The sequence below is a fragment of the Oratosquilla oratoria genome, chromosome 22, assembly GCF_046742065.1.
Source record: "Oratosquilla oratoria isolate Oo_2021 chromosome 22, ASM4674206v1, whole genome shotgun sequence".
In the NCBI taxonomy this organism is placed as follows: domain Eukaryota; kingdom Metazoa; phylum Arthropoda; class Malacostraca; order Stomatopoda; family Squillidae; genus Oratosquilla; species Oratosquilla oratoria.
In genome coordinates, this window is record NC_134798.1 from 9,694,322 (window position 1) to 9,721,212 (window position 26,891).

The 26,891-nt window shown below is 36.0% G+C and overlaps 1 protein-coding gene across 18 annotated transcripts in view; it reads left to right on the forward strand.

The window, feature by feature from the left end:
- Window positions 1-26,891, forward strand: part of Ssdp (Sequence-specific single-stranded DNA-binding protein) — a 575,744-nt gene that overhangs the window by 518,418 nt on the left and 30,435 nt on the right. For 12 of the 18 annotated variants that reach the window (XM_076205593.1, XM_076205599.1, XM_076205606.1 and 9 more), the window contains 3 exons: window positions 20,592-20,639; window positions 20,769-20,826; window positions 21,093-21,143. In XM_076205593.1, coding sequence (XP_076061708.1) covers window positions 20,592-20,639; window positions 20,769-20,826; window positions 21,093-21,143 — 157 coding nt within the window. The remainder of the gene's footprint in view (window positions 1-20,591; window positions 20,640-20,768; window positions 20,827-21,092; window positions 21,144-26,891) is intronic. The other 6 variants (XM_076205607.1, XM_076205596.1, XM_076205597.1 and 3 more) reach the window with 3 other exon arrangements.

A 26,891-nucleotide genomic window follows, 5' to 3' on the forward strand; every position in this document is an offset into this window, starting at 1 on the left:
TAATGGATAAAGTACATCAGCTGATAGCATGTTCGCTAGAAGAGGGGAAGGTGACATTGGACTGGAAATCTGCAAATATGATACCAATATTCAGAATGTGCAAAAAAATTATGAAAAGAATCTTGTTGACAATCGTTTTGGATTGAGAAAAGGAAAGGAATCCATGTGTAATTAACCTGCTAAGTTTTTATTTGAGAATGCTTGGTGGGTTGCATGAGAGAGATGGGTGGATTGTGTACACTTGGATTTGGAAAAGGCCTATGATAAAGTGCCACACAAAAGATTGATATGGAAGTTAAAAGATATAGGAAGCCTTAAAGGGAGTACACTGAAATAGAAAAAAGGCTTTTAAGTGATAGTTGTATTTACCTAATTTTAGTATCCATGAAGGATATTAAAAGTTGAGATTAATATGAGGTATGAAAAATTGGATTGAAGAAAATTGACTAATGGGGCATCACAGGGATTTGTCATCTGTAATGTTCCAACTATATATTAATGATGTGATGAATGGAATCGGTAGCTATAGAAACATATTTGCAAATAATGCTAAAATCATGAAAAAGCGAAAAACAAAGAGTATTGCAAACTGCTTCAGGAAGATCTAAATTATGGTCATGAATGGAACCAGGCATAGAGGATGAATTTCAGTTGAAAAAATAAAATCATGGAACTAGGGCAAAGGAACAAAAGTCTAACAAGATATAAAGTGTAAGATTAATACCACTGGTAAAGGAGGAAAAGGGTTTAAGGATTTTAATAAAAAGAATATCACTAAGGACTTATAGATTTCTGAAGAACATCATTATATGGAAGATTACATGAATACATACATATACCAAAGGCTTTCGTAGCCAAAAAGAAAAAGGCACAGAAATCACTCCCATGAAAGAAATAATTAGATAAATAGAAATCAAACCTGGTATGCCCCAGACTGGAATATGCAGCAGTGGTGTGGTCACAACTCCTTAGAAAAAAATAAAAAGAATACATAAGGCTGGAACAAGATGATCCCAATATAATTACAAGACATTTGTGGAAACACTAAGAAAACAGGTATTTTCCACATTGGAAAAGTGAAGAGGGAGTCAACATTGATATTTAGATCAGAGAAAGGTGTAGAAAAAAATGGACCGAGAGGATTGACTGATATAAGATGAAAGATTAACAAGATGTCATAGTGAAAAAATAAAAACGACAGTATTACTTGAAAGAGGAAATGTAGTTTTCTACAAAGGATTACAAAGGCAAAGCATGCCGACAGGAGACCTTTTGATCCATATCTAGGTCGGATGCAAAAAAAAAAAAAAAAAAAAAAAAAAAAAATCATATTAATAATAAATTAAAACTATAACAATGTAAATAACAATTAAAATACATAAATAAATGCATTGGTATAGTTGAATAACAAACAAACAGGTAAATAGTAAATGATAATAAATTGACATATAACTAATAATAAATGAAAATCAGACAGACAAATTATAACAAAACAAAAACAAATAATATAACATAAATTATAATAATTACAGCATCTTACTTAGGTATTTATCTAAATGATTCTTAAAGCTTTGAACTGAACTACATTGCACTACCTGTGCAGGAAGTTTATTCCATTCATTAACTACACGGTTGGCAAAGTTGTTTCTACCTACTTCCAAATTGAATCTATTTCCGGACAGTTTGAGACCATTGTTTCTTGTCTGATTCTCATTCAATGTGAAAATTTGGTCACTTTTGATGTTGTCAATTCCCTTTAAAATCTTAAAGACCTGTATCAAGTCACCTCTGAGTCTACGCTTTTTTAGGGAAAACAGATTCATGTGCTTAAGTCGATTTTCGTATGATTTATTTTTGATATTTGGAATCAGTTTTGTGGCTCGCCGTTGTACTTTTTCCAGTCTGTCAATGTCTTTAATGAGATTCGGTGACCATACGGAAACAGCATATTCCAAATGTGGACGAACTAACGATTTATATAGCTTGTTAATGAGTGATGGACTTTTGAAATCAAAAGATCGCGCAATCAATCCCAGAATCTTATTTGCTTTCTCAGAGGCTGAAATACACTGCTTGGATGATTTGAGGTCGTTACTGATAATTACGCCGAGATCTTTTTCACTATCCACTTTTGTTAACGAATTTCCAAATAACTTGTAATCGTACTTACTGTTATTTTTACCTATGTGCATTACCTTGCATTTACTTGTGTTAAATTTCATTAGCCACTTTTCAGACCATTGCTGTAATTTATCTAAATCTTCTTGAATATCTAATTGGTTTGAGTGATCATTTGCCACTCCGCACAGTTTTGTATCATCAGCAAATTTGGAAACAGTAGATTTTAGTCCATGGTCTATATCATTTATATATACTATGAATAGAAGTGGCCCAAGAACGGAACCCTGAGGAACTCCACTTGCAACACTTTTCCATCCAGAAGTTTTTCCATTTAAAACAACTCTCTGTTTTCGACCTTTCAACCAATTACTAGTCCAACCTAATAGGCTACCACTTATTCCATGCAAAGCTAATTTAGTAAGTAGTCTTTCGTGTGGGACGGTATCAAAAGCTTTTGCAAAGTCTAGATATATTAAATCTATATTGTTTCTTTTGTCATAATTCGAGACAACTGTGTTGTAGAATTCGAGTAAGTTAGTCACGCAAGAACGTTTCCGTCTGAAACCATGTTGGCTATCATTTATCAAACGGTTACTTTCTAAATGATATTCGATAGCATCTCTGATGATAGTTTCCATTATTTTTCCTACGATCGAAGTCAAACTAATAGGCCTATAGTTATTTGGTTTCTTTTTGTCACCTTTTTTGACTAATGGAACAAGTTGGAAGAAAGTATAATTCAGGTAAACAACATGAATTTAAGGCAAATTTTGATGAGTGGAAGCCAAGAGATGGCACTATGATCACAACTTGAGCCCTAAATACTACAACTGGTAAATATACACACATGGTGAATCACACACCACAGTTAGGTAAATACACACACAAGGTACATTAACATGTTTGCAAACAATGACAAAATCATGAGAGGAGTGAGAGGAGTGAGAGATGTGTGGGGACCATATGTTACTGCAAAATGATCTAAACAGTACATATGCCAAGAGCCAAGAGTGGAAAATTAAGTTAAATGACAGAAAATGCAAATTATTGGAGATGGGAAATAGCTTTAAAAGACCATCATCAATTTATTCCTTGGGAAAAAAATTAATTTCAAGGGCAAGAGAACAAAGATTGGGAATGTTGATAAGCAGCCCCTGATGAATATGCCCATCCTTCGATTTAACAGATATTAGTCCAGTAAATATAATAAGTACAACATATTTACTGTAATTTGATATTAGACTTCAAGGATTGTGAAAATGAGCTCTTGATATAATATGACCATATAGTTGGGATACTCAAAATTTTATTCTTAGTCACTGGATTGATCCCAAAAACCATTAATTGTGTGTCTGTTAAATCAAGGATTGAGTGAGTATCAGGAAGGTAGTAGGAGAGAAACGATTGCTGAAAAACATAAGTCAATGTCTGATGCAACAACAACACAACCATATATGGCCAAGTCTGACCCCAAAAACCATTAAATGGATGTCTGTTAAATCAAGGGCTGAGTGTATATCAGAAAGGTAGTAGGAGAGAGACAATTCCTGAAGAACATAAGTCAATGTCCAATACAACAACAACAAAATCACATATGGCCAAGTCTGCCCAGGATTGGAATATGTAGCAGTGGTATGGTTTCCGCACAAAGAAAATATATTGGAAGCTCAAGAGAATATAAATGGCAGTAACCAGAAAGGTTCCCAGCAATGCTGATAAGCCATACAATGAAAGTTGAACCTGACATTATTAAAGCAATGAAAAGAGGTGATTTAGTCGCAGTTGCCAGATCTCAGATGGGGTGGACAAAATTGATGGGTTTTTTGGTTTGGAATAGGAGGGCATCATTAGATTATGGGACCAAACTAAAAAAAAAAAAACAGGCCAAAGGATGAAAAGAAATAAAGTTTCCCATACAGATGTGTAAATTCATGGAATAATGTAGATCATTATATAACCCAACCATAGATAGATAGAATATAAAAGATAGGATGCCATAAGCATAGCTCCTTTCCAGTGTACTGCATTTAAATTTCATTGACATGAAAGATCACTTAGTTTGGAATGGGAGGGTAACATGAAGATGTTAGGGTAAAAATGAAAAAGACTGAGGATATCAAGAAACAGTTTTCTGTACAGATGCATGAATTTGTGGAATAGCTGAATAGGAAATTTTTCAATCAAAAAAACAAATAAGGTTAATCAATAACAGTTGTTGACTTGAGTTTCACAGTGGCTGGCAGGGACCCTCCCATAGATCTCTCTCAGAAGAAACTTTGGTCTGTTTTGTAATAGAATGGGACTGTGTTAATGCTACTAGCTGAAAGTAGTAGGCTTAGAAGAGCAGTTGTCAGATGTCAGCTCTTTCTATGCAAAAAAATAGAGGAAAGGCAGTTGAAGTTGACAGAAATCATGGGTCATATTCAGAGTCTGAGTGTCAGCCCCTTGGGGCAGCATCTCTAGGTGAGGAGCTTGACAAGAATTGAAAATGGGCCCCGTGTCTTGCAGGACTAGCCAGTACATTTAATTTTATCAGTGTAGTCAGAGCAGGACCCCACAAGCATATTTTTTTCTATATATTAAGTTAGGTAAATACAATTAGGTTAATATAGAGGATTATATACAAAGGAGAGAACACTCGCACAGATTCACTATGCAATTGGACACAGAAATACATAGAGTTTTGTAAATGCATACACCTGAAATACAAGCAGATACAAATCTGTTAAGGAATGAATAGCACCCAGAGCATTTAAAGAAACTGTATACTGTTTTGAATTTTACTAAGGAGATAAGAAATGGGCTTTGAGAAGGTAGATTCAATCTTTTAAAACTTGACCAATCAAGGATGACCTAGTATGTGCCTTCTCTTTCCCAAAAATAGCGAAATGGCTTCACTGTAAAAGAAAAACGGAGACAGTCTACTGGACTAAAGAATTGTGTTTACAACTAGATATGCAAAATGCAGGAAAAGATTCATAAATTGGTGGAACAGTTGGTGGGGGAAAAAATAAATCAAACCTCAGATTTAGAGAACACTTTTTGTCTCGTACATCCAAATTTGTGCAACAGTTTCATGAACACACTGTAAGCAAGATATGAATGCATGGACTTTATATACTTGGGACTTAAAAAAAAAGTATAGTATATGCGGGCCTTTGTAAAAGCTTGAAATAAAAGTTTAAATTGGGATCAGATTACTTGAGTTTATGGATTTATTTATTTATCATCATTATATATTTTTTTTTTTTTTCTTTAATTATTATTATTTTTTTTATTTGAAGGAGAGACTAATAATGTATACCTGAAAGTGTTGATCCTCTGAGATAGACATCAATACATCTTCCTACTCCCATCTTCCAAATTCCATCAACATTTTCATTTTCATGTAGAGGTGTAGCCCCTCTCTCTCTCTCCCCCCCTCTCACTCTGTCTCTCACACTCCCAGTCCCTCTCTCTCTCTCACTCTGTCTCTCCTCTTAAACACTCTCTCTCTTTCTCTCTCTCTTTCTCTCTCTCTTTCTCTCTCTCTTTCTCTCTCTCTCTCTCTCCTCTCTCTCTCTCTCTCCTCTCTCTCTCTCTCTCTCTCTCTCTCTCTGTTTTGTATTCCCCCTAATCTTTCTTTAAAAAAAAAAAAAAAGACAACCTGCAATTGCTCCTCTTGCTTCTACAAATTGATGACACTAATACAATATAGACAGCAGCACAGTGTCACCTCACATAAAGATTTATGGAAGGGCTGAAGGACCTTTGCCAGCTGCTGTGGGAATGTGGGTTTAGAGTCCATGAAATTCAAGGCTACACATTATTTTTATTATTATTATCCTAGTAAAGTTCTTGGCAGTGATTAAGTCTTTTGTGGCTTTCATGGATTTGGATAAGGTGCTTGACAGGGTTGACAGAGTAGCATTATGGAATGTGCATAGGATGTACAGGAGGGGAATGTCTGTTGAATGCAGTCAAAAGTTTTTATGTGAGTAGTGAAACTTATGTGAAGGTAATAGAACAAGTGGTTTGAGGTTAAGGTTGGGGGGGGGGGAGGTACCAATTAATGAAGAGATGGAGGTACTCAGGCTATTCAGCCCAGTTGTGTTTTGCGGCATTACCTTTGATCCAAGTAGTGTGGCAGGGGACAGAGATGACCTGTCATCCACCAGTGTTATAATGGGAGGACAAATTGGTTTATGGATGGATATAGGTTGGATGTATGCTTTGACTTGGCCACCACCTTTATGAAGGGGAAAAGGCCTTTTGATATATTATGTATATATAATTATTGGAAGGAAGGAAAATTAGAAGAAAAAGACAGGAGACAGAATGGATGGAGAGGACATATCAGGAATTACTGATAGTACCAAATAACAATCATGTTCCTTGTGTACTCAGAAGGTTGAACTGAAGAAATTTTAAAATGAGTATGTTTGCAGATGACTGAAGAAGTGGTAAGGCTTACCTGAAACTTTAGAATCAGATTTAAACAATATGACAGGTTAATATTTGGTAGTGTGATACCCATGAGAAAAAAAAATAGAAGATAGTGACATTAAACACATTTGGAGAATGAGAGTTAAAAGAAGTAGAAAAAAATGGCACATTATCAACTGTGAACCTCAATCTAATCAAGTGACCTACATTGTGAAGCACATGTAATGTGGGTTGACAAAACTGGGCAGAAAGGTCTCCTGCCAGCATGCCTTACCATTGTAGTGCATTGCATAGTGACCTGTAAATTACAGAGGCCTTTTGCACAGTTCCTAAGACCTCAGTGAAAATGTGCATCATTGGTATGAAATAAATTCAGCTGAATAGAAATCCAAAAGGCATTTCAAAACTGGTACCGGTTTTAGTACAGCACTTTGTCAGTAACCAGTGCTTCAATCCTTGGGGACAGTGTTGTACTGAAGAGGTGGAGTTGTAGAGGTAGTGCAGCAGAGATTTAAGGAGAATAGTAAAAGTGAAAAAAAGTCCAATCATTAGAGAATGATGCATGATTCTGGTCTTCAGGGGTGTACTTAAAGCCTTCCAGATATTGACTATAAAGTTTGAGCAGTCAATATATATATATATGAAGAAGACTGATAAATCCAGGACTAACACAAAGAAAGATTAGAGAATTGCTACCCTATACAAAAAATAAATAAAAAAAAGACTACTATATGAGGAAATAACCATAAATTCTTAAAAGAAAAAGGAAGAACTCTAACTTCCTATGTAGAGTAGCTAACAAATGGAATAAACTACTACATGAAATAGTAGAACACATCGTATTAAGTAATTCAAAATATGACAATTACAAATAAACAGAAGACAAGAAATAATAGTAAAAATGATGTTAGCAAGAATTAATAATAATAAGAAATGTAGACACTTTAATGAAGCAAATGCACATCCACAAAATACACAAGGCTAAACAGCATCAGGTGCACTATAACATAAATTAATATATACACACAACAGAAGCATGTGCACGTGGACACATACAAATCAACAAAGGGGTGAAATTTTGCCCATAGTATTTAGAGAGTTAAATATGTAGATGGATTGCTTTGAAACTGACTCATTCCTGCAGAACTTGTCTGGGTGAATACATGCAGATATATGGGTTATCTTTTCAAGTTATTACAGTGGCCGTGTGTAACTCCAAATGTTTTGGGACATACAAGTATGAGACATAGGAAACAGTAGCTTGGAGCTAAGCAAAATGAGATGAAATTGAAAGCAAAAGGGAGGCATTAAGAGATACAGAATATCAAGGATGAAATCCAGAAAGTGAGAAACCAATGGGAGCAACTGACAAACCAGCTGGGTGTGTAGGTTTTTGAGTCGGTTTTTCATAAATCCTGTTATTTTAAAGTCTTGCATCTAAATAGTCAAATTATATAGAAAATATGTCTAAGTAGAACTCTCTAAATGCTTCCAACAAACCTACACACACAACAAAATCACAAATAGAAACAACAAAACAATATTGCAAGTACATCCCAGTAACGTAGAAAATGATTATGCATGCAGGCTGATATGTACACACAACAGCATGAGTTGCGGATGGAAAATATTAAGTAAAAAGGTAAGTGGCAAGTTAAAATGAGAAATTAGGAACTGCCAGGTAAAATCACATCATACATACGTTTCAGAGCTTTAAGTACCTGTATGATGGACTGGCTCTAGTGTGTTCATAAAGTATTTAGAACTTAACACAGCAATTATAGAAAAGTAGGGGGTGGCACCTAGTGAAGAAGCTCACAGGGAGTGAGGAGATGCACATATGAAAGTAAGCTTATATGAATTTGCAATCACAAAATACCTGTATCAGTCAGAATTTGCTACATTAAAATCAGGTCCCCATTTTGTAACCAAATTGGGAAGTACTGTAGTTTACAAAATTACCCTACAATGCCGTTTGTAAAATGATCATTTATAAATACACTACTGTATATGTAAATATACTAGTGTATAATAGGAAGGCAAGCTAATAGAAAAGTAATTATTTATATATATATATATATATATATATATATATATATACATATATATATATATATATATATATATATATATATATATACCGTATATTTCCACATATAAGACGACCCTAAAATCCAAAAATTCACCCCTTAAAATGGAGGGTCGTCTTATACTACCATTATAAAAATCAGACCTTGAATTCTACGTGAGATGACTTGGTAGGCTAGCCTGCCGATAACCACCGATACACAGGAAATGATTCATATTATGATAAGAACTGGTAATGATATGGTTTAATGTCACAAACTCCCCCCTATCGGGAGGCTAGGACGGTGCCCCTCACAGAGGGCTTTGTAGCGTGGAATTTAATGAACCATGCCCTTGGTTCAACTTCGCTGGTGGCAGGATTCCAACCGCCATCCCCTCGACCTTCGCCGCAAGTAACGACACCCAAACCCACTCACCCAGCGAGCTGGTAATAAAGGTAATTAAACCATATTTACCTTATATATTATTGGCATATCTTTAGAGTAAATAGCAATTGTTAATAAATTTGAGGAATAATTCTATATTAGTGAAATTACAGTACTTTTAAGTACTCTATGTAAACACATTTAACACAGCTGAAAAAAATGTAAACATCGAGCACTGGTTGCGTTCATAGCAACCTTTTCCTTTCGATAACTTTTCAGTAATTTTTAAGACCGAAAATAAAAATTTAGGATTTCAGTACATAAAACGATTATCAATAAGAAAAGTATATTACAGTAGTCGAACCAGGAGCGTAAACAAATCATTTTTGTTAGTTGACGTGCGTTCTCAGGAAATCATGATACATGATTTGCTTTGTTATTTCATTTATTTTGAATTTATAAGGATACAGTAATTTATCTGGTATAAGGATACAGTTAAGTAACGAGAAAGAAAAGAGAAATAGCGGAAAAAACAGCTGATAAACGTAATCAAAACAATTCTGTTTGTACAGTAGGTTTGATACACTAATACTTTTGTATCTTAACAGTCGTCTTATACTACCGATATGAGATAAATTCATAAATATTTGCTCTAATTTTGTATCTCGTCTTATACAAAGATCGTATTATACACGGAAATATACGGTATATACATATACATATATTACAGTTGTCAGCACTAGAACAGAGAAGGGAAAGAGGTGATTTGTTGACCATTTTCAGAATTATGAAAGGGATGGAAGTTCTCGATAGAGATGACTTATTAAAGTGGGACAGAAGAGAAAGAAGAGGACACGAAAAGAAACTAAAGAAAGATAGTTACAGAAGAAACCTTAAAAAAAAAAAAAAAAAAAAAGCTTCCCACATAGAGTGATTGCTGTCTGGAACAAACTGAACAGAGAAACAGTGAATGCCAGAACTATACACAATTTAAGAACAAACTGGATGTGGAGAGATACGAAAATGGGTCACTACGAGCATAGCTCTCGTCCTGTAAAATACAAGTAGGTAAATACGTGTGTGTGTGTATTTACCAAATTGTATACAGGAAAGAAGCAATGCTCAAATTGTCCCATCTCCTGCTCTCCAGTGTGTGTGTGTGTGTGTAAAAGAAAACTTTGATATGTGTATATATATATATATATATATATATATATATATATATATATATATATATATATATATATATATATATATATACATACATACATACATACATACATAATATAAAACTTGCTGGGCCCAAACCTGTCAAAATGGCATAAAGGCACAAAATTCAATTCAAGAAGGTATAATGGAGGGTGAGAAGAACTTTATGGGATTTATGGAACATAATATAACAAAATCCCAAGGACCCAATACAACACTTATGAAGAATGTAGAACAATGAAATCATTAAAAGGCAACTAAAGGAAACAGGATAAAAAATATGATAAAGTGAAAATGGAATCATAAGTCAGACAACAGAGGAAAAGATAGCAGTGAATTACAAATATCACAAATAGAAGAGAAACATAGGCAAATATTGGAAAAGAAGAGAGAACTAGGATTTAAACCTTGATCAAGAAAAGGAAAATTATAGTAAAAGGTATCATGAAATTAAAGTAGAGATGGTGTAATAATTGGTAAGACAGGGAGAAAGGATGCAATGGCAAACTGAGTGGTGAACCACCGTAAACCATCGTGAACAAACACTGAGAAAATGGAGAGAGGTGGCATACTAATAGTGAGGAAAGAGATACACAAGCCCAATATGAACACTCCATAAGACTAGTGAAATGATCAAAATCAAATTAGTTATGTTAGAATATATAGAGGGGAAAGTATCCATAATAGAGGGTCTTGAAGAGGAAGAATCATGGAAAAAGAAAGAATGGAATGAGAAAGGCAAAAGAAGTAATATTTCTTCCAAATTTTTGTGGACAGAATTATTATTATTTTTTTTTTTTTATCATCTGCAGTATGTGGATTTGGTACATTTGGTCTCCTGAAGGGAATATTTGGTCTCCATAAGTATACAGTAGATGCTCCAATAAATGGCCATTTCAATAATGTTGCTCATACATTATATTCAACCCTTTAATCAACATCATGAAAGTCAAGGCAAGAGAATCTAATGATAAGCTAGTACAGATTCACAATGATTTCCTAGCATCAACAGACAGTGAAGAAGTTAGAGGAAGAATGTTATCAGTAGCCACACATAAGAAGGGTCTGCAGCACATGAGAAAAAGAAAGCACCCAAAGGAGCCAGACTCCCTGGAGGAGTTTGTGATTAATGGTGTATTGATGACAACAGCATATGATTGTGGTGATCATTTCTGTTGTTTGACGATCACAGCACAACATCCAGAATAATCATCATTACCACAGAGACTTGTCTGGTGAAACTAAGTGAATCAGAAACCAGGATGTTGGATGGCACATTCATCATAGTTCCTTCCCAGTTTGAACAACTCTGTCGTCACAATCCCACATGGAGGCAACTCTATCTCGACCATCTACCCATTTCTGCAACAGGAAATGGAAATGCATCAGGAATTGATATCTACTGGATAATTGTGAAGAAGTGGGATAATTTGCTGAACCTTGAACATATTACTGTTGACTTTGAACGGGTGGTTCCTAATGCTCTACAATTAGTGTTTGACAAGAGTTGAGAAATGATTACATTATGAAAATTCAAGGAGACCAAATGGACAAAGATCAAATATCCAGATACTACAGTGCATCCATGTGAACCATGGCTCAGTTGCTATATTGATCACATTTAGTAAATGCATACAATGTTATTGTGCACTTGATTTTTTCATCTTTTCATTCTTTCTTTCTCATCATGAAGGCATACAATAAATTTATGCAATTAAAGAATTCAATTCTATCCTGAAAAGCATGTATGCACATGTATTTTTCTTTTGTGCACTAGTTGTAATGTATGTGGATACAGTTGACTGTCATTGTGAAAGATATCCCTACTCAAGCTGCTCTAGCAGTCAACAGAATTAATCTTCATTGATAACCTTAGTAGTTGTTTAGTTGGAAAGCCAAAACTTGGTTCCATTAAGAGGAGAATTGGAAAGTGATTTAGTACAAATTACAAAGAAGAAAAACCAAAATTTGGAAGATACTGTTGGTGCAGTCATCAGTTGAAATTTTTAGTGGAGATAGTAGTAATGAATTTTGTACCAACACTGCAAGAATAGGATATTGATTATGATGGATTTATTAAAGGGGATCAACACCAGCCAAGAATCAAAATTTCAACCAGTGATGATTTGGCGATAGTAATGGAAGACATGATACAGATTAAGACTGTGAGTGCACTTGATAAACAGTTAAGAGTGTAGGAACAAGAGTAGAAGACTGGAATGTCAGATAAGTGATGTGTGAATGATCTAAAGGAAAACCAGAGAAATGAGCTTGATAATTTTAATTTTGTGAAAAGCTAAAGGGAGAAAGAGATAAGCTAGAGGACAATGTAAGAAAAAGTAATGAGAAGGCCTAGGAAAACAGAGAATATATCATAGATGAAAGAAGAACAGAAAGAGTGGATAGAGATATACGAGGAGGAAAACGTCCAATTTAGTAAGATGATGGAAAGCAAAGGAGAGAAGGTATGGAAAATGTGATGAAGGTACTTGAGAGTAGAAAAACATTGATAATACAGGTAGTAGATAAACATATACATCATTGGGGTTGGAAAGAAATTGTACAAGTAATGATGAAGAATGGAGAAGACATAGATGGAGAATAGAAGAAGTATTTATGTTAGGCATTTATATACAAAGAATGCATGACCAGTGAAAATATAATGTGAACTCCAAACATGGTCAGTGAGATAGGACGTGGAAATAAGCAAGCAAAAAGGACTTTTAAGAATATTTGGATAGGGAGGGAAGCAACTGAGGAGAAGAGGGAAAAAATAGTAGAAGGTGAGGAGAAAAATTAGAAAAGAACTAAACTAGATAGGACAGAGATTTACTGGAGAGTGATGGAGGATAAGGAGGTGGCATTAGCAAATTTTTACCAAGGAAAAGTAATAAAAAAACAGTGAACTAAAAAGATTGAAAGTAAGTTATAGACATTTTCAACTATATTAGAAATAACTATTAAAAAGGAGAAAGAACCAGACTGTTTTGTTAGACTAGGGTTAATAGAAATATATTCAGGTGGGTGAAGGTCATTGTAATGTATGGCAGAGGGATAGAAGAGGAAAACTGGGAGTGGTTATAGCAGTTTAAAAAAAGGAAATGGAGGAAGTGGTAATGGGAGATAAAGTGGTTGAGATAATATGAAAATTATAGTGGAGGGAAGTGGAAAAATAAGATACTGCAGTGGCATATATCCCAAAACAACTATGGAATAAGGTTTATAAAGAAATAATGATAAATACTGCTAAACAATTGGAAAACTATTGAAAAGAGTGAAAATGTTACTAATAGATATCAAGTTTCTATCTGTATACAAAGAGCTCTTTCCCCATTATAAGGGAAGTAGCCAAGTCAAAAGGCATGCATCCATTCCCACCTATTACACTCCAATCCACCACCCTTGCCTCCCTCTCATCATAGCTCCTTGTGGATGAAGGGTCATCCCTGTCTCCCACCCACTGCCCTGGGTCAGAAAAAAAACAGGAAGACTACATCTACAGCAAGGCTTGCTTCACTTAATCAGCAACCTCCCTTTCTCTGTGCTCATGTGGAAACTAGAGAAATGGGGAGAAATTAAGTTTGGAGATATGAAATGATAGTGTGAAACAGCTGCAAATGAGGAATCATGGTCTGCATTGTGGAATATGGCAATGAATGATGTAATGACCCAGTGGGTGAAAGATATATCAGCAAAATTTTATACTAACAAGGAAACCTAAGGTAATTGAGTCATTGAAATACAAGTGCCTGATAAGTGAAAGTGATCTTTTAGCTCTTGAGTTTATTCTGGAAGAAATAAGAGAAGAATCCTATAGTGAAAGAGGAGCAAAAGCTATGTAGAAGTGAGGAAATTTGTTGAATGGTAATTTGGTGATATAAAAGAAACAAGAAATTGGAAATCTTCCTGAAAATTTATGATGCAGGGGTGCAACAAGGATGAGTGAGAAAGAATCTAGAAAATTTTTTTTATTTAAAAAAGGATGTGCAATGTCAAAACAAATGAGAGATGGTGCATGGAAGAGATAAGGAAAGAAAAACAAGGAATATGAAAGAAAACTGCAATCAACCAGTCTGTTCCCCTGGGTCTCTCTTATAGAAGACCCATGGGTCCCAGGTAACTGGTAACTGCCACAAGATGGGACCATAGGTCACTCAGGGAAGAAATAATGTATTGTGTAGGGATTGCTAGTGTGGGACATTGTAGGATGAGGTGTTCAATGTATTCTGTATAGTGATTGCAATTAAGGGATGACCCTACATCCATGAGCAGCTAAGACGAGAGGCAATGGGTGGGGGATGGGAACAGAATGGGTAGTGCCTTGGCTGGCTGCATCCCTTATAAAGGGGAAGAGGTCCTTGGTATATAGATGGATTACATCTAGGGCAGTTTTGAGTTTTTGGGCAGACCTATTCTGTATTGGTACTGTCTTAGTGCTGAATGTGTCCTGAATAGAAGAGTGCTAGAATAGTTCTTTTTTTTTTTAGGAGGATTATTCTGTGTGGCTGGTAATGCTTGTGTGACATAATGAGATGAGTGTGGTGTTGAGGGTTCTCTGTGCAGGTGTCCAACGAGGGTGCATCCAGTTCTCTCTTCTTGTCTTTTCTTTCATGATTGTCAGGAGTAGCAGGGTCACTGATGACATCGGGTGTGAAGTTTCCATTCTATTATTTCTGAAACATTGCTATAGTTTGTCTCACTAGGCTTGGGTCTTCTTAGCTATCATTTTATAGTTTCATCACTGGGTTATAATTGTCAGGTCATTTTCATAAGTATGTGCATATTTGTGAAGTTCTGGTTCATTTGTTAGGAGATGATTTTTGAAGACATTGAATTGCATAGGTGAGAGTATTGTTCTTTGGGGGATTCCATGTCTTTTATTTTAGAAATTTTGTTATGCTGGACTACTCTGCACTGTCTACTAAGAAGTTAGCCTTTTTTTATAGTACATGTCTAGAAACTTTGTTAAATGCCTTGTTTATGTCATTTGCTACCATAACCATTCTTTCTGGTGAAGCTTTCTTACTATATTGATTCCAGCACTTGTTAGGTGACGTTTGTGAACAGTGTTGGTGAAATGACCTTCCTTGAATCCACAACAGAGCCCAACAGCCAGAGCTGGTGTAGCCCCACTATAGTGCCCCCACCCCTCCTGTTATCAACAAAAGAAATTTAGAGAGTAGGCAAGAAGGACATTCCCTTGTAAAGGGTTTGGCAAAGTCAAACCACACAATCATTTCATACATATACCCATGTAACACCCCTCTCAGCACCTTGGACATGAAGGGTCATCCCCCTTTTTCCATAATTGTAGTGTATAAGATCATGGGATCCCATCTATATCTCCAGATACCAAATTTTATCATCCGGCGCTTGGCCTTCAAGCCAAAAATTTCATAAATCAATCAATCCAAATTTTATCATAAATACTTTGTTAGCCTGAATTATTTCTTTTAATGTGTTCCACAAATTGATACATCAGTGTGGAAAGATGTTTCCCAACATCATTTAGGCAGTCTTATTATGACTTCTTGTTCTTTCATCCTACACCAACATATACTGTCTGTTCAACTTTTCTGTTTCTTGCTCTACTGAAAATATCTATCATATTACTTCTCTTCACTTCTCCAGTGTGGGTAGTCCCAGTTTTTTCAGTCTATCATTTTTGTCTCATCAGCCAGGCTTCATTGCTACTCCTTGTATATTTTATATTTGTCTTGTATCTTTCTTTTTTATGCGGTGACTATACAACTGTTTCATATTCCAGTGTGAGGCAGGCCAGACTTTCAATTGTATTTGTCATTATATCATCCTTGTAATGAAATGGAATGTGTTCATGAGCAGTTTGTGTTTCCCATTATTTTATTTACTCTCAGTCCTCAAATCAAGGGTCCCTATTTAATGGATTTGGAGGCATTGGACAAAATCCAGTGACTCAAAATAAATTTCTGAGTTCCTACACAATATGATCACACCTCAAGACCCCATATTTACAATTGGTGCTTCACAATACTTGCTTTGTTACTCATTCTCTCTCACTGAGTAATAATAAGCACAAAATGTGATCAAGCCAGTTCATCCTTGTATACCCACTCACTTTTCATGACACCTACATAGGCGTCATCATATGGAAGAGGTCAAAACTTATGCACTTCATACCCTATATGGGGTTGCAATATGAAAAAACTGAAAAAAGATAGTTATAGAAAAAACTTGAAAATGAACAGTTTCCCACACTGAGTGATTAATACATGGAACAAATTAGACAACAAAACAGTATGTGCAAACACTATACAAGATTGTAAGATAAAACTTGATGTGGAGGGATACAAAGACGGGTCACCATGAGCATAGCTCCCCTCCCGTATATTACAACTAGGTAAATCTGTCATCCCTTTTCCTGCCATGAATCCAGTTGTTTTTTTTATTATTTGTGTCAAGCTCTTTGCCCTTGCCTCTATTACTCTTTCATATACCTTCATGGTGTGGACCATCAGCCAATATTGAAGGTTTCCACAATTTGTAACAAAGTAAATATATCAGAACAGTTTGTGATGAGATGTATGGATTGTCAGTGAACATTTGTGGAGTATGCAGCAGCATACTGTACAAGGAGAAACTAGAAGCATTGAACCTGGTATCATTGGAAAACTGAAGAGAAAGGAAGTTATTTAATTGTAGTTTTTTGGTCATCATGAGAGAATGGATAAAACTTATAGAAAGGGTATCATCAGGTCATGGGAATAAACTTAAAAAAGAATAAATAAAAAACTGAAGGACATTAACAAATACAGTTTTCCATACACAGATATCAACTGGTTATCTTTGAAGTACATGCTCTATCAAACTAGCTTTTGGGGGAGTTTTGTGAAGTATATAATTTGACAGTCCACAAAGGAATGCTTGTTTTGTAATCTGAACATTCTTATGCCTTTGCATGGACATACTGTGGAGTATTAGGTGTAGGTTTCACTGGAATGTCATACTTAGTGCACTGTGCTTGCAAATACAATATAAAGGATGTGAGGGCTCCTGCATAGAACAGTACCCCCCCATCATTCCCAGTGTGTTGTTCCATAGGCAGGACTCTGGCTTCCAACAACAGACATTCTCTTGATGATGTTTCAGTGCAGCCAGATAGACTTGGAGCTTAATTTCATGCCTATTGTAGGTTCTTCATTAAGAGCTGAATATTATAATCCAGATGCATATGCATTGGCTGCTTTTTCCAATAAACTTCTTCCAGTATACAGAATTAATTTCAGTGCAATAGTGTGGGCTGCACTGTGTGGGACTTAAAATTATGGCAGTCAAGTTTGTCTCACTCTTCTCCTCTTCCTTTCTGTCATCTCTCTCCCTCTCCTAGCCTTTTCTTTTTCATCTCCCTTTCTGTTTCATTGCCTTCTCTCATCTCCCTCTCTCTCTTAATGTGAGAGACTTTGGAGTTCTAGTGAGTCCTAACCTTAAATCCAGGAAACAGTGCATTATTGCCAGAAATAGAGCTAACAGAGCATTAGGACATTGCTAGGACCATTACAATTAAAAGTGCAGAGGTAATTATCAAACTCTATCTGGCATTAGTTAGACCCTTGACTATATGGTACAGTTTTGGTCTCCGTCTTATGGAATGAATATCAATTAAAAATATACAGAGGAGAATTACCAAAATAATACATAGGCTCAGAAATTTACCTTACAAAGACAGGCTTAGGCACCTTGATTTACACTTTCTGGAAGATGCAGAGTGCAGGGTGATCTAATAAAATTGTTCGAGTGGATCGTGGGTTTTAAAAAGGGGAATGCAGACAAGGTCATCATTATGACAACAGGGCAGGACTCACACTAATGGATTTAAATTGGGCAAACTTAGATTGAAAATGGAACTAGGCAAGAACTGGTTTACCAATAGTGGCCACTGGATGGAAATATTTAGTAATCATGTATTGAGTGCTGAAACTATCTGTTCTTTTAAGAAAAGGTTAGACAACTTTATGGATGGGGATAATAGGTGGTAATGGACATAGAATTCCCTAGTGTAGGCCTTATGGTCTCTTGCAGTCTCCTTCATTCTTATGTTCTCTGTCGCCTTTCCTTCTTTCTTAATTCTCTGTTGCCTCTCCTCTCTCTCTCTCCTTGCCTTCTCTTTCCTTTCCCTCTCTCTCTCTGTCTCCATGCCTTCTTTCTTTTCTCTCCATCTCCCTATGTCCCCCACCTCTCTCTCTCTCACACACACTCACTCCCTGTCTCCTTGGCCTCTTTTCTTTTCATCTACCCTCCACTCTCCTCTGTCTCTTTCTTTTCTTTTCTTGCCTTCTCCTCACCTCTCCCTCTGTGTTCTCCCTTCCTCTCTCTTCTTCCCTTCTGAATCTCTCTTCCTCTCTCCTGACTCTCCCTTCTTTCTCCCTTCATGCCCTCTATCTCTATTTCTTACTCTTCCCTCCTCCCTCTTCTCTCTCCCTACCTCTTTCGTCCCATTTCCTATTTCCTTCCTTTTCCTCTCTCTCTCTATCTCTCCACATGCACACATACACACACATATAAACATGCGTGTACATACACATAGAAGAGTTGTGTGTGTGTGTGTGTGTGTTGTCATAGTATTATCCATGAATTGGGTCATACATAAGCTCTGAGCTCATATTCAGCAAGGTAATAGCTGTCAGATACAAGTCAAACACCCTGTTGAATCATGCACACAGCTCAACAGTGCAGTGATAATGTTTGAACCACTACTCCATCAGTTTGAGTTCGAATTCTTCCCAGGGCTGAAATAATTTAAGTACCACTGTGCTGTGAGCCAGCACTCCAGCTCTTGTGGATGGGGAGTTGTGGACGTGTGTGTGGAAGGTTACAGCATTACGCACAGATAGGTCATAAGCTCTGTAGCTGCTGATCATGAATCCAACACATAACCCAAGACCATTGTGAATCACACACTGACACACACACACATACACACTCTCATGGTTCCATTTCCAGTTCCATTCTTTCACACGCTACCACATCAACTGTATTTATGTCTGCTCTGTAACATCATAAAGTAGTTTTCTTTCAAATCGTTTCATGGCTTCATCATTATTCTCACTTTCCTCTCCACACTCATTTATGTTTTCAGCTTCATTTCTCTTTCATGTATCTGAAATAATTTGTGTAACAGTTAATCAAGTTATAGTTGAGGAAATATTTAGTACTCCCATCTGTTTGCTTTTCATATTTATGTATCATTTTCTCATGAAAGAATCTATTATGCATTCTTAATAATGTTCTGCATATATCTACAGCATTCATTCTTTATTCATAGCTCTGGGCCATTATTCATTCCAGGTCTTTTTCTTCCCTTATCTGCCATTGCACTTGTGTTGCCATTGTTTACTACTTAGTTTTTCCTTACTACCACCTTCTCACACACGTCATTCTAGAATTTCTCAACTTCGTTCTTGTACTTATCATCAACATTCCATCACTACTGATTTTCACTTTTGCCAACACACTTCCTGACCCCATACATCCATACCCACACACTTTTGCCTTTATATCTAATGTCATTTCAATCATCTCTCATCCTTTTCTTTACCCCAGTCATTAAAAGACCCCCCAAGTTTTTCCACATATCCTTTGTCATTCCTATTTCTGTCCATCTCTTGTAATGAGCTACTTTTGTCTCATCTTAGATACAATCATATCCATTTTCTTTGCCATAAAGACCTTTATAGTCTTATTTTGCCAAACATTGCTATGTTAAAAAATGTTTGCTTCCTTATCATTATTATTTCCAATTTTTTCCTCATTTGTTTTCCACTCTTTAAGATATTGATTCCTTCTCAAACCATTCAGTATCCTAGCTTTTGTTTTATTCTTACTTTACATCGGTACAAATACATGAATATATTGGTGAGAGGGAATGCAGAGAGGAAAGGGCAATTCTCATGACATGAATTGGAGAAACTGTTATATTTTTAGATATGAGGTGATAATATGTTGGTAGGTATTAGACAATATAAAGACTATTACAGTATTGGGAATGGGGAAACTATAATTCATAGTGTTTTCAAACATGGAATACCATAAGATTGTTTAAATAGTACCTGTAATACCAAAGGGTTCAAAATGTAGTGTGTTTGAAGGTGATTTAGACTTTAGTAGACATATTAGTTGCAATGGAAAGAAGTGACCAGATAAAGTAAGGTTAATGACATGAAAGACCTATTGAATGTTTTTTTAAAAGAGGGTTTGGCAGACTATCAGACATCAGGAAACAAAAGGTAGGATGAGTTTTTGTGCATACACGCTCACACATACACCAACAGGCTTTTTATATAACTATGTATTTGCGTTAATGAAGGAAGCATCTTGTAAGACTAACCATATTTGTTTTCCCCAAAGCCCATGAGTTATACATCATCTTCACCTGGTACTTATGGTGGTATGATGGTAAGTTGCGAGTTTCGTATTTTTAAGTCTTAACTTGATTATATTTATTGTTTTTTTCATTGTTCCATAGTGCTTGTAATTCATGTAGTAATATCTATTATTACATACATGTGTCACTTTTTGTTGCAGGGTCCCCCAGGTTCAGGACCTCCTGGACCAGGCACGCCTATCATGCCAAGTCCGCAAGGTAAGCACTATTCTTTTTCCTGTACTCTTCTGCCACATGTGTATTTTTTTTTTTTTTTTTTTCTTGTGTATTTGAGGTCTGATTGTTCTAGTCAGATCATCAAAGATGTCATCTGTCAACCTTGTTACATCATGTCTTTATTTAGGTTCAGATGCACATAATTTATGAACTGATTTACATTAGGATACCAGTTTTGTTAGTGAAATTGTTTTACATAGGAAATTATAGTAAGACCCTATCGTCAAGCATCTCTGACCTTTTTTTAGGGTCGAGTGGCCCCTTCTCTCCCGCCCGTCTCCCCCCAACCCCCCGACAAGGTACAAACGGCACTGGTGGCTACACTAATATGGCAGGGGTTGGCACATGTTCTTCAACACCCAGCCTCTTTGCACTTTGTTGTCATCAGTATCAAATTTCCATGAATAAGATTGTATTATGTTGTTACTTTCACTTTATTACTTTTATTATTGTTCTAATGTGTTTTAACATTCAAATACACACCCTGTAATTGCATACTTTAGTTAAACTGATGCTAAGTGTTGAGGCATTGGCAGTGAAGAGCGTTGCTCACCATTTTGCCTGGAGAGATGCAAAGTTGCTACCTGGTGTGTTGGGTGCTGCCGACCTCTAACCTCCTCCATGTGCACTGCAGCTAACGCACTGTACTCTAATCTGCCCATACAAAGTTTGGGCCCATTCAGTCCACCCCTTTAGCCAGTATCTGTGCCATTTTTCTTCTTTGTTAGAGCTCCCAAATATTTGCAGTGTGTCCTTGAACTTCATTTGTATCATGGGTATTCCTAAATTCATAAAAAAAAAAATGAATTCCAAATTTATGTTTGCTCTCTCTCTTTCTCAAAAAAAAAAAAATAATAATAATAATAATAAATTTTACATGGTCATTTTCCTCAGAAGTTCCCCTTCTCTCTTTCTACTGCCATTGTTCTCTCTCCCCTAATAGGATAGAAGTGCCAATAAATCATAGTCCATATGAAAATCACAAATCTCTTGTTTCTCTCATTCTGAAGTATGACACTGATTATTTATTTTACCTGTTTGCACTGAGAATGCTTATTCTTGTCCATATGTATTTTTTGAATAAGGAGAGCTGCAACCCAGCACCTTATTTCCATGTTTTCATACTACAAACTGGAGATGCATTTACTTAATTTCAATGTACAGGGATGGAGCTATGCTCATGGGATCAGATCTTTATAACTCCATGTCCAAACTGTATGTTCTTCTTCTTTGTCTTCTTCATTCTATGTCTTTGATGTCCTTTAATCCTGTACAAAGATATACTCGTTCATTTTTTTCTTCCTGCGTTCACCATTCTTAAAAATAACTATTATATCATCTCTTTCTCTTTGCTCTTATAATGTGGACAATCCTTAGATCTATTTTGATTGGGGTAATGGACTCACCATGGAAACAAAAAAATAAGAAAAATAGAATATCAAGAGCAAGACCTTGAATGATTATTGACTGACACAACATAAAAAAAAAACAAAAAAACAAAAATTATAAAAAAAAATATATTCACTGGGTATGGCAAGATTGCTTGCCAAAGAAACATTAATAAAATAAATAAATACAGTTGTAGTTTAACCCTATGATTATCATGTCATCTGTCAAGTTAGTCAACAAAAACTAAATAATTCTCAGTGTGTATTTTTTAATTGACAATAACACAGTGTTACTCTCACTGGTCATTGAATTTCTTAGCAATATTTTCTCTAGTTTCATTTTAGAAAAGATGGGTTAATCCATCTCTAAGGACAACTATGATATATTTTATAATATCCTTCAAACAACTCGTTTTTCTAAGTCTTTTCTCATGCCTTCTGTTTTTTCTTTAAATCTTTTTCTTCAATTATGCCCACTCCTTTTATAGTTCTGAATACTGTTGTCATATCTTTCTTCTAATATTGACAACTTCAGTTTACTTAGTCTTTCTATGTTTTACATCCTAGACTATGAACTAATTTAAGTGTTGTTCTTTGAACTTTGTATCTTTTTATTTCACACTACACAGCTCTGTGTAAGAGCTTAGTTCCACACAATTACATACCGCAAATCCCACGAAGTCGTGGTGTTCAGGTATCTACAGCCTACCAACAGCAACACAATTGTACAAAAAATGTAACACTCAAATTAAAACAAGCATTCCAAAGCTGATAAAACAAAACTCCATACTTTGGCAAATGTAACACTCAAATTAAAACAAGCATTCCAAAGCTGATAAAACAAAACTCCATACTTTGGCAAATTCCTCATGACATCAGCCCTATTGAGAAATCCCTACCACAACAAGCAAGAACTACACTAGCTCATCTGTGTTCAGGGTACCATCCAGCTTTAAAATGATAACAATACATAACAAGCATAGCCACAGATGCAAATTGCCCTAGATGCAATATCCACACAGAAGACACTGAACATCTGCTCCAGCATTACCCAGAGAATGCAATATCTCTTCTATGACTGATTTGTGGATCAACCAAGTGACTTGCTGGTTACCCTGTAGCCATGGATCTCAATTAGTTGTACTTTTCACACTTATACATTTATGTTTTTCAGTCCCATTCTTTCTTCAAAGACTCTTTCTTTGTCAAACAGGTTGGAAACATTTATTCATTGTTTCTAGTTGCATAATTATATCTTTACAGACTGCTCATACCTATTTTTTCTGCAACGCTTCCTCCTTACCACCTCTATGACTATTTCCTCAATGTGATATTGTGCTCAAGAATAGAAATACAATTCCATCCACTTAAACATGACAATTCCTTTCCATTGTTTTGGTTTACTATTTATAAACCCATAGAATAACTCTAGACCATCTTATACTTATCAGTTATACTTTTTTGTTCTTGTATTCTTCTGTGATCTTCATATATACTTTTTTTTCTGTCTCCATATTTTTCCTAAGCCAATCCTTTCTTCAGTGTTCTCTTCTCTTTGTTGTCATACACATTTTTGCACTCCTAGATTGTATTGCATTCGGTGGGCTGTGTATGTGTGATATAGTGCAAGGGGTGGTGGAAGGGTTTTAAGGTATTATGTAGAATTGTGCCAGTCATTTTCATGCTGCTATAGGGGAAGGATTACAATTTCTGAATGTTGATGTTCTATTGGTGTTTTTTTTTTTAAAGCCAGTCATTATTCTCTGTTGTTTGTCTATTTTCTTAATTAATGGATACAAAGTTGTGAATCCATAGTCAGTTATAGATTTTATTAGCTGTAAATCTTAAACTATCCCTTGTTTAGTTTCTTCAATGTGTGGAGTTAGGTTGATCATTTGACTTAACTGTTGTGTATGACCCTTTTGGTGGTGAAAAAGTCTAATTACATCTTGGATAGTTCTTCTGTACCAAAAAGTACCTGATCTTGTAAGAAAGGAATGCCCATCTCTGTTAACCCTCTTATTCTTTTGTTCTAGCTCCTGGTACAATAATGATATTAATTATTACTTTTATTTTAATTTCTATTTTCCTTTTTTATTTCTTCCTCTATTTTTTCTTTTTCTTTTCTTTTTCTTTCATTCTTCCTTTCTTTTTAACCATGTTTCACTGACTGGAAACCTGCAGCTCTACAGTAGCTTACATTGGTTTTCAGGCATCCTCATAGATCTGAGAAAAAGAATTAGAATGTGGTGTGTATTTTATTATTGAAGGGCCACTTGTATCACTTGCATATAGTAATAGTTGGAGGAGAAGGGGAACAGCCTGGCTGTCAAATCTCGTTGGGTGAAAAGATAAAACAAATACAAAGTTGACAGAAGTCTAGCCCCTAGTCCAAGGACTGATTGTTAGCCCCTCAGGGCTCCACCTCCATGAGGAATTAAAGATATTTGCTGTTTTTGAAGATTAGCAACAGGGAAACTACTCTCTAGTGTCTGTCTTGGTTGAGTGTGACTGGAGCTAGATTGTTGAGTAACTCCTGGGGTAGATGTGACAAACCCTGCCCCACAGACCCATGGTCAGACTCAGAATTTCAACCCACACTCTAATTCTTATTAAGATTTTGAAATCATTGGGTTTGGGCCTGCCTAGAGCTTCAGTTATGCAACCCATACTCAGAACAGTGGCATCGACTCTCCAGAACTGAGGGACGCTGTGGGGCCTCTGATCACTTAGGACAGGCAGGGGATGTAGCCATTTGCTCCTACAGCCTAGGCTACATTACCACATGGGTGGGGTCATGCTTCAGGAAGTGGAAGAGTTAAACCTTTCTGTTGTATGCCATGAAAATATTGGAGCACAGTCTTTTGTGCTAGTGGTTTATCCAACAGTTGCACTGATCTTGGGTACAATTTGCCTATTGGTTGTATGCCAGAAAATTATTTTGAATCAACAATAGTTGTATTCTTGGGGTATATGGTAGCTGTTGAATCAATCCATTTCTTGGGTTCTTTCTTGTGGTGGACCCATAACCCATAGCTGTTCAATCCATTAGATGCTTAGTGAAGAGATTTTGTGGAACTTTCCAGAATGAGTGTAGGATAGTGTAGTACTAAGTTTTGGCAGTATAAGAAGATATCCTTGACGAGATTGAGAGTTAGTATTTGGAGGCTCATGTGGTGGTGAGTGGAGGAGTGGATGTAGAGTTGAATTATAGAGTAGAGGAAGCAAATAAGTGTGTGGATGGAATTGAAAGTGATATGATAAATGGATGTTTGAGAGTAAGTGCAACAATAAAATTGTATGGAGGAGTGATTGTACCCAGTGTAAGGGAGGGGGGGAATGAATGTTTTGAGATTTGTGTTTGAATAAGAATGAGAGGGGTTGTTTCTATTTGATGAAGAAGTGAAGGTAAACCAGTTCAAGATGTTGGGTCCTGGTGTATATCTCACTGCATCGACTTCAACCTTAGCAAAATGATAGGGGACAGGGCAACCCTTTATCTCATAAATACCGAGATGGTAGGGGTGTTTGAGTTTTATTTGTGTATGGTCTGGTTTTTTGCAACAACTCATCCCCCCCCCCCCTTATAAGGGGTGAGGATCATGTGTATCAAATGTGAGACCCAGCATTTTAGGTTTCTTGCCCAGTGGAGGAGATTGGTTCTTGGATGCTCCTTGATTCAAGGTGGTCCAAGTTAAGCAATGTCACTGAGGACTTCTGAGTCGATGATCTGTTCTTTTGTGTCAGTCATAGCTTTTGTTTGTTGAGGTAAATTTGTTCCTTTTGACTGATGTTTTGTAGTTTTAGTGCTGGGTTAATATGGTTAGGTTGTCAGCATAAATAGGATCTTGAATTTACACTGAGTTAGATGTAGGGATGTCACTTAAGAATAGGTTGAAAAGCATAAGTGATAATATTACTTCCTATTGTAGCATATTTTGGTCCCCAATAGATAGTTGTTCTTTGACACTGCACTTTCTGCTGGCCAGGAGGTTTGCCAACCATTTTTTGTTATTATTGTGTATATTAGGTGCTATTACCTTTTTTGACAGGATGTGTCTAGGGACTGCGAAAAGTCTTACATCTAATCCCAGAAGAATATTCTGTCAGACATTTTCTTGTTGAAGCCTTCTAGTATATGTTAGGTGAGCTTTGTTAGCATGTTGATGGAATGGCCTTCTTGAATCCATGTTGATTTGATAAGGTAGACGAGTGTTTTTTTCCTTCCTTCCTTCTTTCCTTCCTGCATTCAGGTCACTACTCCACATTAAAACCATACCAACATAAAATTGATCTAGCTACAGACTCCAGCAATCTCAAATACAACCACCTCATTCTACACTGCCTTACTCTCACCATATTCAAACACAAAATTCCATCTCTTAGTGATTTGTGGGCTGAACTGATGGCTGTGGCCAGTTGCATTGAGGCTGTGGGTCTCTCTTCTTTTCTCTCTTCCTTTCTTTGTAAATCAGAGATTATGCAAGGGAAGGCTAGAAAGCTATTCCAATAGCAGTGAGGAAATAAATGATCACTACTGATTCAAATAGTATGATGCTTTTTTATTTCTCTGCCTTTCATAAATCCATCTGTATAGCTGTGTACATTCGGTATTCACAATTTTAGCTTGGGCTGTATCATCAAAAATATTCCAAAAGT